This window comes from Hyperolius riggenbachi, chromosome 2 (genome assembly GCF_040937935.1).
Source record: "Hyperolius riggenbachi isolate aHypRig1 chromosome 2, aHypRig1.pri, whole genome shotgun sequence".
NCBI classification, from domain to species: Eukaryota; Metazoa; Chordata; class Amphibia; order Anura; family Hyperoliidae; genus Hyperolius; species Hyperolius riggenbachi.
This window is the reverse complement of record NC_090647.1, coordinates 124,146,113-124,158,995: the sequence shown is the minus strand read 5'-3', so window position 1 is coordinate 124,158,995 and position 12,883 is coordinate 124,146,113. Positions and strand designations below refer to the sequence as shown.

Here is a 12,883-nt window from a genome sequence, read left to right as displayed (position 1 = left end):
GTTTAACCACTTAAAGGGGAACTGAAGAGAGAGGTATATGGAGGCTGTCATGTTTATCTCCTTTTAATCAATACCAGTTGCCTGGCAGCCCTGCTGGTCTATATCTCTGCAGTAGTATCTGATTAAAACCAGAAACAAGCATGCAGCTAGTCTTGTCAGATCAGACTTATAAGTCTGAACCACTGAAACACCTGATCTGCTGAATGCTTGTTCAGGGGCTATGGCTAATAGTATTAGAGGCAGAGGATCCGCAGGGCTTTCAGGCAACTGGTATTGTCTAAAAGGAAATAAACATGACAGCCTCCATATACCTCTCTCTTCAGTTCCCCTTTAAGGACTGCAGTCATAAAACCCCTTAAGGACCAGAGCCTTTTTTCCCATTCAGACCACTGCAGCTTTAACGGTTTATTGCTCGGTCATACAACCTACCACCTAAATGAATTTTACCTCCTTTTCTTGTCACTAATACAGCTTTCTTTTGGTGCTATTTGATTGCTGCTGCGATTTTTATTTTTTATTATATTCATCAAAAAAGACATGAATTTTGTAAAAAAATGATTTTTTTAACTTTCTGTGTTGACATTTTTCAAATAAAGTAAAATTTCTGTATACATGCAGCACGAAAAATGTGGACAAACATGTTTTTGATTAAAAAAAAACATTCAGCCTATATTTATTGGTTTGGGTAAAAGTTATAGCGTTTACAAACTATGGCGCCAAAAGTGAATTTTCCCATTTTGAAGCATCTCTGACTTTTCTGACCACCTGTCATGTTTCATGAGGTGCTAAAATTCCAGGATGTTATAAATACCCCCCAAATGACCCCATTTTGGAAAGAAGACATCCCAAAGTATTCAGTGAGAGGCATGGTGAGTTCATAGAAGATTTTATTTTTTGTCACAAGTTAGCGGAAAATGACACTTTGTGACAAAAAAAAAGAAAATAAAAAGTTTCCATTTCTTCTAACTTGCGACAAAAAAAAAAAATTAAATCTGCCACGGACTCACTATGATCCTCTCTGAATACCTTAAAGGACTTACGAGGCGAAACACAGAAAAAAAGTTAATTATCTTACTGTAATAGCAGACCTCAGGGCAGACGATCTGCGGCTCCCTTGTACTTTCCAGTCTACTTTCCAAAATGGGGTCATTTGTAGGGTGTGTTTACTGTCCTGGCATTTTGGGGGGTGCTAAATTGTAAGCACCCCTGTAAAGCCTAAAGGTGCTCATTGGACTTTGGGCCCCTTAGCGCAGTTAGGCTGCAAAAAAGTGCCACACGTGGTATTTTTACACACAATTGTCCATTTACAGAGATATTTCTCCCACTCAGCATGGGTATGTGTAAAAATACACCCCAAAACACATTATACTACTTCTCCTGAGTACGACGATACCACATGTGTGGCACTTTTTTGCACCATAACTGCGCTAAGGGGCCCAAAGTCCAATGAGTACCTTTAGGATTTTACAGGTCATTTTGCGACACTTGGTTTCAAGACTACTCCTCACGGTTTAGGGCCCCTAAAATGCCAGTGCAGTACAGGAACCCCACAAATGACCCCATTTTAGAAAGAAGACACCCCAAGGTATTCCGTTAGGAGTATGGTGAGTTCATAGAAGATTTTATTTTTTTGTCATAAGTAAGCGGAAATTGATTTTAATTTTTTTTTTCACAAAGTGTCATTTTCCACTAACTTGTGACAAAAAATAAAATCTTCTATGAACTCACCATACTCCTAACGGAATACCTTGGGGTATCTTCTTTCTAAAATGGGGTCATTTGTGGGGTTCCTAAACTGCCCTGGCATTTTAGGGCCCTAAACCATGAGGAGTAGTCTTGAAACCAAATGTCGCAAAATGACCTGTGAATAGGACGTTAGGCCCCTTAGCGCACCTAGGTTGCAAAAAAGTGTCACACATGTGGTATCGCCGTACTCAGAAGACGTAGTATAATGTGTTTTGGGGCGTATTTTTACATATACCCTTGCTGGGTGGGAGAAATATCTCTGTAAATGACAAATTTTTTTTTTTTTTTTTACACACAATTGTCCATTTACAGAAATATTTCTCCCACCCAGCATGGGTATGTGTAAAAGTACACCCCAAAACACATTATACTACTTCTCCTGAGTACGGCGATACGACATGTGCGACACTTTTTTGCAGCCTAGGTGCGCTAAGGGACCCAACGTACTATTCACAGGTCATTTTGAGGCATTTGTTTTCTAGACTACTCCTCACGGTTTAGGGCCCCTAAAATGCCAGGGCAGTATAGGAACCCCACAAGTGACCCCATTTTAGAAAGAAGACACCCCAAGGTATTCCGTTAGGTGTATGGTGAGTTCATAGAAGATTTTATTTTTTGTCACAAGTTAGTGAAAAATGAAACTTTGTGAAAAAACAATAAAAATCAATTTCCGCTAACTTTTGACAAAAAAATAAAATCTTCTATGAACTCTTCATACACCTAACAGAATACCTTGGGGTGTCTTCTTTCTAAAAAGGGGTCACTTGTGGAGTTCCTATACTGCACTGGCATTTTACGGGCCCAAAACCGTGAGTAGTCTGGAAACCTGGTGGTCTATGAGGGGGCGAATTTTGTGGAACCGGTCATAAGCAGGCTGGCCTCTTACATGACAGGTTGTATTGGGCCTGATCTGATGGATAGGAGTGCTAGGGGGGGGTGACAGAAGGTGATTGATGGGTGTCTCAGGGGGTGGTTAGAGGGGAAAATAGATGCAATCAATGCACTGGGGAGGTGATCAGAAGGGGGTCTGAGGGGGATCTGAGGGTTTGGCCGAGTGATCAGGAGCCCACACGGGGCAAATTAGGGCCTGATCTGATGGGTAGGTGTGCTAGGGGGTGACAGGTGATGACAGGAGGTGATTGATGGGTGTCTCAAGGTGTGATTAGTGGGGGGGAATAGATGCAAGCAATGCACTGACGAGGTGATCAGGGCTGGGGTCTGAGGGCGTTCTGAGGGTGTGGGCGGGTGATTGGGTGCCCTAGGGGCAGATAGGGGTCTAATCTGATGGGTAGCAGTGACAGGTGGTGACAGGGGGTGATTGATGGGCAATTAGTGGGTGTTTAGAGGAGAGAACAGATGTAAACAATGCACTTGGGAGGTGATCTGACGGCGGGTCTGCAGGCAATCCGATGGTGTGGGTGGGTGATCAGATTGCCCGCAAGGGGCAGGTTAGGGGCTAATTGATGGGTGGCAGTGACAGGGGGTGATTGATGGGTGGCAGTGACAGGGCGTGATTGATAGGTGATTGACAGGTGATCAGTGGGTTATTACAGGGAAAAACAGATGTAAATAATGCACTGGCGAATTGTTAAGGGGGGGGTCTGAGGGCAATCTGAGCGTGTGGGCGGGTGATTGAGTGCCCGCAAGGGGCAGATTAGGGTCTAATATGATGGGTAACAGTGACAGGTGGTGATAGGGGGTGATTGATGGGTAATTAGTGGGTGTTTAGAGGAGAGGTTTCTTTATAGGAGGATCGATTTAAATCAAGTGAAGCCACAAAATAGCGATCTGTTTCCAAAATTTTTTGTTTCACACTTTATTATATTCACCAAAAAATATTTTTCTTCTTCAAAAAGGTAGAAAAATTCTTTGTAAAGCAGCAGAAGAATTTGTGGTACAGACATATAAAAAGCAATACAAAAAGCAGATCATAGACACTGTGTGCTTTGATTGATGAAAAAAGGTAATTTTAGTAAATTAGTAAAGCGGTATCTGTTCCAACCAGACACAACACGGCACCTGACTGATGGCTGACATAGGGAAACTCAGCTGCAAACACAGTGTTTGCAGCTGAGTTTCCCTATGTCAGCCATCAGTCAGGTGCCGTGTTGTGTCTGGTTGGAACAGATACCGCTTTACTAATCAAATTCATTTTTGGTCTTTTATGACTGTACATATTCTCTGGTTAAGATAACACCAGGGCAGGAGGCAGCCTGTATAATACACTTCGTAAACATTACAAAGCGTATTATACGATCGTCGGGTTAACAACCCGCCGGCGCTTACGATTGGCCGGCGGGTTGACGACGCGGGTGGGCGGAGCCTATTGCCGGAGGATCCCCGGCAACACAGTGTCCCAAGACCCGACGCCAATCTGCGTTACATAGTCCTGGGGCTGCCACTTTGCCGCTGCCAATGTGCAGTGGGCGGTCTGCAAGTGGTTAATATGCAAATATAACGTGAGCAACTGAGCATATATAATAGCAGACTAGAAACACAAAATTCTATAAATCCAATCGCTATGTTTTATTTTTCATTCTCAAAGTGTGTCAGCAACACTGAAGTAAAAAACTATGAAATATAGATTTATTTTTTTTTGCTATGACCGTTACTATCACTACATTATCACTATATCATTACATCACATGACTACATACTACAAGTGCTGATGTCCGTACCTCACCGGCCACTTGAATACTCCAGCTTTAGAGAATCACATATGATACATGCATTACATATACATTATATATATATATACACATGGGCATCGCTAGCCCTATTTTAGCCCCCAATCTATTCACAGGGGTGCCCCGCCGCTGGGACCTGGAGGGGTCGCAGCATGAGGGGCGAGCATAGTAGCAAGTCGGTGGGGAGGGGGGACGGTCCCCTCTCTCCCCTCCAGCATTTAATAGAGCTTATGCAGGCGGCGGGGCAGCGGCAGATACATACCTTCCGTGCGCTCCACGGATCTTCCTCTCGCTTCTGACGCGACTTCCTGTATAAACAGGAAGTAGCGTCTTGACACTAGAGGAAGAACCGTCCGTCTGGAGCGCACGGAAGGTATGTGTCTGCCGCTGCCCGCCGCCCGCATAACCACTATTAAATGCTGGAGGGGAGAGCCCGAAGTGAGGGAGGGGACCGTCCCCCCTCCCCACCGACCTGCTACCATGCTCTCCCCTCATGCTTGGAAGACTAGTGGTCAGAAAAGTAGGTGCAGGTGGTATTCTAATGCAGTTACGTGCTTACAGATCTCTGGTTGATGTTTGAAGACTTGCTTTCTATTTGATATAGGCTCCTTTATTGTCTTTCTGTTTGGACACCTTTTGCAGGATGAAGCTACAGAGGGTACAGCTGAAATGCAAGAATCTTCATGAGTTTCTTCAAGAACTGAGCCCGGGTGTCCTCGACAGACTCTACAACCACCCTGCCACTTGCTTGGCTGTGTTTAGGTGAGTGGCATCAATAAGTTATTAAAGCTAGCTTATCACAGTAATGATACTCATTCATTTATTTATCATCTTCTTTAGAAATTATACCCATCAGACACAGATAATAATAGATATTCTTAGTAGGGTAAAGGATTAAATGGCAGATATTGCCTTTATACTGAGAAGGTGTGTGCTGTGCAACACCGTCTTTGTGCTGAGAAGGTGTGTGCTGTGCAACACCGTCTTTGTGCTGAGAAGGTGTGTGCTGTGCAACACCGTCTTTGTGCTGAGAAGGTGTGTGCTGGGCAACACCGTCTTTGTGCTGAGAAGGTGTGTGCTGGGCAACACCGTCTTTGTGCTGAGAAGGTGTGTGCTGGGTAACACCGTCTTTGTGCTGAGAAGGTGTGTGCTGGGCAACACCGTCTTTGTGCTGAGAAGGTGTGTGCTGGGCAACACCGTCTTTGTGCTGAGAAGGTGTGTGCTGGGCAACACCGTCTTTGTGCTGAGAAGGTGTGTGCTGGGCAACACCGTCTTTGTGCTGAGAAGGCGTGTGCTGGGCAACACCGTCTTTGTGCTGAGAAGGCGTGTGCTGGGCAACACCGTCTTTGTGCTGAGTAGGCGTGTGCTGGGCAACACCGTCTTTGTGCTGAGAAGGCGTGTGCTGGGCAACACCGTCTTTGTGCTGAGAAGGCGTGTGCTGGGCAACACCGTCTTTGTGCTGAGAAGGCGTGTGCTGGGCAACACCGTCTTTGTGCTGAGAAGGCGTGTGCTGGGCAACACCGTCTTTGTGCTGAGAAGGCGTGTGCTGGGCAACACCGTCTTTGTGCTGAGAAGGCGTGTGCTGGGCAACACCGTCTTTGTGCTGAGAAGGCGTGTGCTGGGCAACACCGTCTTTGTGCTGAGAAGGCGTGTGCTGGGCAACACCGTCTTTGTGCTGAGAAGGCGTGTGCTGGGCAACACCGTCTTTGTGCTGAGAAGGCGTGTGCTGGGCAACACCGTCTTTGTGCTGAGAAGGCGTGTGCTGGGCAACACCGTCTTTGTGCTGAGAAGGCGTGTGCTGGGCAACACCGTCTTTGTGCTGAGAAGGCGTGTGCTGGGCAACACCGTCTTTGTGCTGAGAAGGCGTGTGCTGGGCAACACCGTCTTTGTGCTGAGAAGGCGTGTGCTGGGCAACACCGTCTTTGTGCTGAGAAGGCGTGTGCTGGGCAACACCGTCTTTGTGCTGAGAAGGCGTGTGCTGGGCAACACCGTCTTTGTGCTGAGAAGGCGTGTGCTGGGCAACACCGTCTTTGTGCTGAGAAGGCGTGTGCTGGGCAACACCGTCTTTGTGCTGAGAAGGCGTGTGCTGGGCAACACCGTCTTTGTGCTGAGAAGGCGTGTGCTGGGCAACACCGTCTTTGTGCTGAGAAGGCGTGTGCTGGGCAACACCGTCTTTGTGCTGAGAAGGCGTGTGCTGGGCAGTACTGTATTTGAGCTGAGAAGGCGTGTGCTGGGCAGTACTGTATTCGGGCGGAGCTTAGGAGACGCACGCACGCTGTATACAGGAGACTGGCCGGGGACGCGGAGGAGGTGACCGGAGCTGTTCCTGGATGTGTAACTAACTATGATATGTTTTGATACAAGAATCTTTTATGTACGTGGATTTTAAAGGGGGCCTTGGGCACCTTATTAAACTGTTTTACACAATGCAAGGTTGTTTTGTCTATACTCTCTAGAAACCGTCTGAGATTTGATATGCCACATACCCAAGCAGTTATCTGGTGAGCAGGGTAAAACGGGGGGGGAGTGCGATTTCCTCCTGACCTATTGGTGATAGCCTTGATCACTTCAGCTAATCTTTTGAGCACAAGGGTGTTGTGATAAGGCGTTACTATCTATGAGGGCTCCCCTCTCTGTCTCTGCTTATGTTTAAAGGTCCTGTGAAGGTTACAAGTGGACCCTGCTGGCGCTGCTATTTTGACTGGAACTTTGTGGGAATTATCTTTCTCTTTTATAGTGTGCCGCCTGGAGCAGTGGTGATTATAGGACACTGAGCGCAGTCTCATTTGATAAGTAAAGTACTGTATTTGAGCTGAGAAGGCGTGTGCTGGGCAGTACTGTATTTGAGCTGAGAAGGCGTGTGCTGGGCAGTACTGTATTTGAGCTGAGAAGGCGTGTGCTGGGCAGTACTGTATTTGAGCTGAGAAGGCGTGTGCTGGGCAGTACTGTATTTGAGCTGAGATGGCGTGTGCTGGGCAGTACTGTATTTGAGCTGAGAAGGTGTGTGCTGGGCAGTACTGTATTTGAGCTGAGAAAGTGTGTGCTGGGCAGTACTGTATTTGAGCTGAGAAGGTGTGTGCTGGGCAGTACTGTATTTGAGCTGAGAAGGTGTGTGCTGGGCAGTACTGTATTTGAGCTGAGAAGGTGTGTGCTGTGCAGAACTGTATTTAAGCTGAGAAGTTGTGTGCTGTGCAATATTGTCTTTGTACCGAGAAGGAGGTGTGTGCTGTTCTGTAATTTATTTGCGCTGAGAAGCTGTATGTGTGCTGGGCAATATTGTATTTTAAAGAGAAACCGTAACCAAGAATTTAGCTTCATCCCAATCAGTAGCTGACACCCCCTTTCAATTGAGAAATCTCTTCCTTTTCTCAAATGGATCATCGGGGGGGCTCTGTATGGCTGATTTTGTGGTGAAACCCCTCCCACAGTGTGATGTCATCGCCTCACAACACTGAGGTACTGACATCACACTGTGGGAGCCTTGTTGCATTGTGGGAAATAACAGCTCTTTCCAATTGCCAAAAAATGCAAGCAGCATCTCCTTCCAGTGACGTTACCTTCCAGCAGTAAAAAAAGTCACCATGTGATAAATTTCAGTATGTAAATCAGGGAGAGGAAATATTTTACAATGGGCAAACACTGACCAAATCATTTATACATAATTATTGTACAAATTAAGCACTTTTTTATTACATTATTTTCACTGGATTTCCTCTTTAACTGATGAGAAGACAGTGTGTGCTATGCAGAGGAAGGAAGTTTGAGTGGAAGCTTGACTGAGGCAGGGGCCCCACTATTCAAATAGGCTGGTTCACATTTAATGCACTTCCTGCATGCGGGGAAAAAACGTACTACTTCTATTACTAACGCACAACATATGCATTTCCCCTTCACCACCATAGTCTACTGTGGCCTCAATTCACTAAGATCATGCTAGAGATAATAAGGCAAGAGAAAACTTACCTCCACACGTGAGAGAGTTATCTTACCTCTTCATTCCTTAAGTTACCTCTCCTGTAGTTAATTTACCTCCTCTGTAGTTAATTTACCTCCTCTGTAGTTATTTTCACATGCAGCTAATTAACAGCCTGTCTTTAACTCTGGAGTTATTTTAAGGATTGGAGAGTTAATTTAAAGACAGAAGAGTTAACTTTAGGCTTGCCTGAGGTAAAATGTTTCCTGAATACTACATGCCTTATCACCATGGTAACAACTCTAGAAGAGTTATTAAAGACATGAGATGAGTTTAGTGAATTGAGGCCTGTGTGTGTTATAATGCAGACAAAGGTATGCGATATGCAGGGAAATCACATACCTGATTTCTGCCTGTTGTAAGGGCTGGTGCACAGCAAGCGTTTTTGGTAGCGTTTTCAAAAACACTGCTGCTTGTGAAAACGCTTGGCTAATGTATCTCAATGGGATGGTGCACACCAGCGGTTTAAGGTTTTTAGCAAACCGCAAATGTGGCTCCTGCAGCATTTTTGTGGTTTGCAGATGCGTTTCTGCCTCAATGTAAAGTATAGGAAAAGCTCAAATTGCTCTGAAAAACCCTAGATCAGAGAGCTTTTCCAGGTGTTTTTGTTTCAGTAGCTTTTCAGTAACCGCTTTACTATAACAATATATAAAATCTTCTACACAAAAACGCTCCAAAAAATACTAGGCATGTTTAGAAAACCTCTAAACATGCCTAGAATCGCTCTGAAATCTGCTTCAAAAACCTCTAGTGTTTTGCAGATGTGCTAGCGGTTTTTGGTGTGCTCTGTGCCGAAGTGTGACCCCTGCCTCACGCTCTCTCCTTCATAAAGTGAGTGTCATATGACGGGACCGCAAAAGCAGAAATTGAGACCTTTTCATGGCAAATGACTGCTAAGAGGGGAAGTCATATTTATTTGAGACTGAACTGCAGCTTTAAGTTTTCCACCAATTCGATAAACCCTAGCCAATTGTGGTTACTTTTCAGCAGTGCAGCTTGCTGTGGAGCACCTCCTGCTCATGCTTCCCCCCCCCCCCTTCCTTCCTTTACTTCTCCATAAGATAGAATATTCTGGTCAGCTAGGAGCCAGGGAATGTCTATATGATTAATGTGGACCTGACCTCTTGCACAAGACAGAAGGAAAACATAGAGGAATGCACCCTGTATGCATTTATAGAGTTTAGCTGTCTTTTTGATCTTTTAGCTGTGTCAGCACATGAATCTCAGAGGATGTTAACCCTATGTTTGCTTCCATGAAAGCAAGAAGTAGACACGCTGCATATTTATTGCAGGATTTGTCTCAACTGTAGGAAGCCAACTAGTACAACCTAATTACCAAAAATGTTTCTTCACAGGGAGCTCCCCAGCCTTGCCAAGAATTATGTGATGCGCATGCTCTTCCTTGAACAGCCTTTGCCTCAAGCAGCTGTTGCATTGTGGGTGAAAAAAGAAAATCACAAGTAAGATGCATGCCATAATGATATTGTCTGAAGTCTGTTATCTCTTGCTCTCTGCCCCTTCTGTCGTGCTTCGCACATCATCTATCTGCTATCCTCCTCAATGACAGAATGCGTTGCTAGCGCCCTGGCTAGGGACATGTCTGTACAGTCTTAGCCACGAACTTCTGCCTGAGAGATCGTGTCACGATCTTTGTCAGGCAACAGTAGTTAGTGTGTAAAAGGCTTTAGAAATGGCAACCAACATATTCTAGGCTTCCTTTAAGGCAGGTATTTTATCCTACCTAATAAAATCCCAGGTTTCTGTGTCCGTGTGTGCCTCCATAGTGCTGTCGGTTGCTTTTTTTTCTTTAAACCATAACATACTTTGAGGATTGTGAGCAGGGTCATAATGCATACAAGCGTATAGTGTAGCATATAATGGTATAATAGGTACACAGCACACAGTTTGGTACGTACATGTCACATATTACATAAGCTCAGACACTTTGAGTGGAAAGGGAGGTTGGTATTGAGTAGTTAGTTGCTACATCACGCAGAGTACCTATGGGGTGGGATCTGTAGTGCGATTAAATAACGGTTAGTGGAAGAGCATCTCGTGTACAACATTTGTCTTATCCTCCAATCTCAGCCTTGCTTGTAAACACAAGTGATCAGAGGGTGTTTCTGATAAGCAGCTAAGCAGGGAAATAAATGGAAGAAGAGGAATATATTATAGATAAAAATAACTCCCAGCATTCAACTGTTTGGCACTAGGGCCAGTGCTCATAAAGTATGTGATAACTCCAAACCATAACAGCAGAAAAAGTTTTGAATGCAGGATTAGCATCTTTATCATTTAATACACTCAGACCAGTTGCTGTTGAAATTTGATTTTTATGGTGACAATACTGCTTTAACAATGAGCTTTCCTCAATGTATATCACTCTTCTGATGCTTAAGGTAGCCATACACTGTTCGATTTGCCATCAGATTCGACCAACAGATAGATCCCTCTCTGATTGAATCTGATCAGAGAGGGATCGTATGGCTACCTTTACTGCAAACAGATTGTGAACCGATTTCAGCCTGAAACCGTTCACAATCTGTTGTGGTGGTGGTGGTGCTGCCGCCGCTCCCCCCCCCCCCCGCCCGCATACATTACCTGCTCCGCCGGCACGACTCCAGTCCCCAGGTCTCCGCTGCTCCGTGTCCGCGCTGGTCTCCAGGTCCAGCATGCTTTACCTCTTCCTGCCCGGCAGGAAGTTTAAACAGTAGAGCGCCCTCTACTGTTTAAACTTCCTGCGGGGCAGGAGGAACTGAAGCATGCCGGAGACCAGCGCGGACATGGAGCAGCGGTGACCGGGGGTAGTCGCGCCGGCGGAGCAGGTAATGTATTGCCGCTCTATTGCGTCGGTCGTCGGGCACTCGAACGCCGCTAGCGATGCGCTCGCTACCCGTGGGCGATCGATGGTAATTTTCTGCACGGAGCGATCGATGGGATCGGACGAAATGGATCGAAATTCGGCGTGTAGCGCGAACGATTGGCAGCAGATTCGATCCCAGTGAACGAATCTGCTGTCGAAGCGGCGGCAAATCGGGCCAGTGTATGGCCAGCTTTAGCCTTATCTTAGCCCTAAACAATACTAACTTACGCTATCCCTTAACCCTCCTATTCAAGTCCTAACCTTACTCTTTCATAGTCTTCCTTTGATATTTATCAGTGCTTGATTGTTCCACTGAGCTCTGGGGCCCATAACCACATGCAAGGGGAAGGCATGTTCTACCACAAGGCAATTCTGCACATAATGTTGTAACACCAAATAACTTCTGAGGCTCCCTAGGGTCCCACTTATGACAATTGTGGTGCTAGTTCCACAGTTGGGGAACTATTGCTCTAAATAAGGAGTCAATAGAGATAATAATAATAATATTATTACTTGTGTGTGTGCGTTAATAGTTTCTTGATGCTAATTACTATTACTATTTCAGGGAACATGAAGAGAATACACAAATCCTGTCTGGCCTGCGACTGTGGCACACTCAGCAGCTTCCTGGTGGACTGCAAGGCTTTATTTTAAATACAATTTTCAAAGAGAATCTTAGAATTGCATTATTGGGAGGGTAAGAGACTTTATTTTTATGCAAGTTAACATTTTTCACTCGCATATCTTACAGTGGACCTGAACTCTTGCACAGGACTGAAGAGATACATAGAGAATTGCACCCTGTCTGTATTTAGAGAGTTTAGCCTGTTTAATTCCTCGACTACACAGCCCTGGCTTTCAGTCACATGATCATTTTAACCACTTAAGGACCACCCCCAGCCGATGGGCGGCAGCAAAGTCCGGGCCCAAACGACCGTAATACGCCCATCGGCGGGGGCGGCTGCGGGAGTGGCTATGCGGCGATCGCGTCATTCGTGACGCGATCAGCCGCCGGGGACTGGCTCCGCCCACCGTTCGCTGTAACCCGCCGGCCGTTCGGAAGCGCCGGCGGGTTACTAGCACCCGGATCGCCGCTGCACGTATGTATAATAGGCTTTGTAATGTATACAAAGCCTATTATACTGGCTGCCTCCTGCCCTGGTGGTCCCAGTGTCCGAGGGACCACCAGGGCAGGCTGCAGCCACCCTAGTCTGCACCCAAGCACACTGATTTCCCCCCCTGCCCCCTGATCGCCCACAGCACCCCTCAGACCCCCCCCCTTGCCCACCCCCCAGACCACTGTTTGTACCTAATCACCCATCAATCACTCCCTGTCACTATCTGTCAACGCTATTTTTTTTTTTTAGTCCCTAATCTGCCCCCTACTCCCTCCTGATCACCCCCCCCACCCCTCAGATTCTCCCCAGACCCCCCCCGTGTACTGTATGCATCTATCCCCCCTGATCACCCGTCAATCACCCCCTGTCACTGCCACCCATCAATCAGCCCCTAACCTGCCCCTTGCGGGCAATCTGATCACCCACCCACACCAATAGATCGCCCGCAGATCCGACATCCGATCACCTCCCAAGTGCAGTGTTTACATCTCTTCTC

At 46.2% G+C, this 12,883-nt stretch overlaps 2 protein-coding genes across 6 annotated transcripts in view; one reads left to right on the top strand and one right to left on the bottom strand.

Moving 5' to 3' along the window:
- LOC137545751 (E3 ubiquitin-protein ligase TRIM39-like) overlaps positions 1-4,728 on the bottom strand; it is a 33,719-nt gene extending 28,991 nt beyond the window's left edge. The window contains exon 1 of one of the 2 annotated variants that reach the window (XM_068267331.1): positions 4,696-4,728. The gene's annotated coding sequence lies outside the window, so the exon portion shown is untranslated. Of the gene's footprint in view, positions 1-4,424; positions 4,657-4,695 lie in introns of those variants that run through there. The other variant, XM_068267334.1, reaches the window with a different exon arrangement.
- The window catches only part of GTF2H4 (general transcription factor IIH subunit 4), a 35,454-nt gene continuing 27,282 nt past the window's right edge, over positions 4,712-12,883 (top strand). The window contains exons 1-4 of one of the 4 annotated variants that reach the window (XM_068267337.1): positions 4,712-4,806; positions 5,076-5,195; positions 9,762-9,866; positions 11,835-11,966. In XM_068267337.1, the coding sequence (XP_068123438.1) occupies positions 5,077-5,195; positions 9,762-9,866; positions 11,835-11,966 (356 nt within the window). In that variant the 5' untranslated portion in view covers positions 4,712-4,806; position 5,076. The other 3 variants (XM_068267336.1, XM_068267338.1, XM_068267335.1) reach the window with 3 other exon arrangements.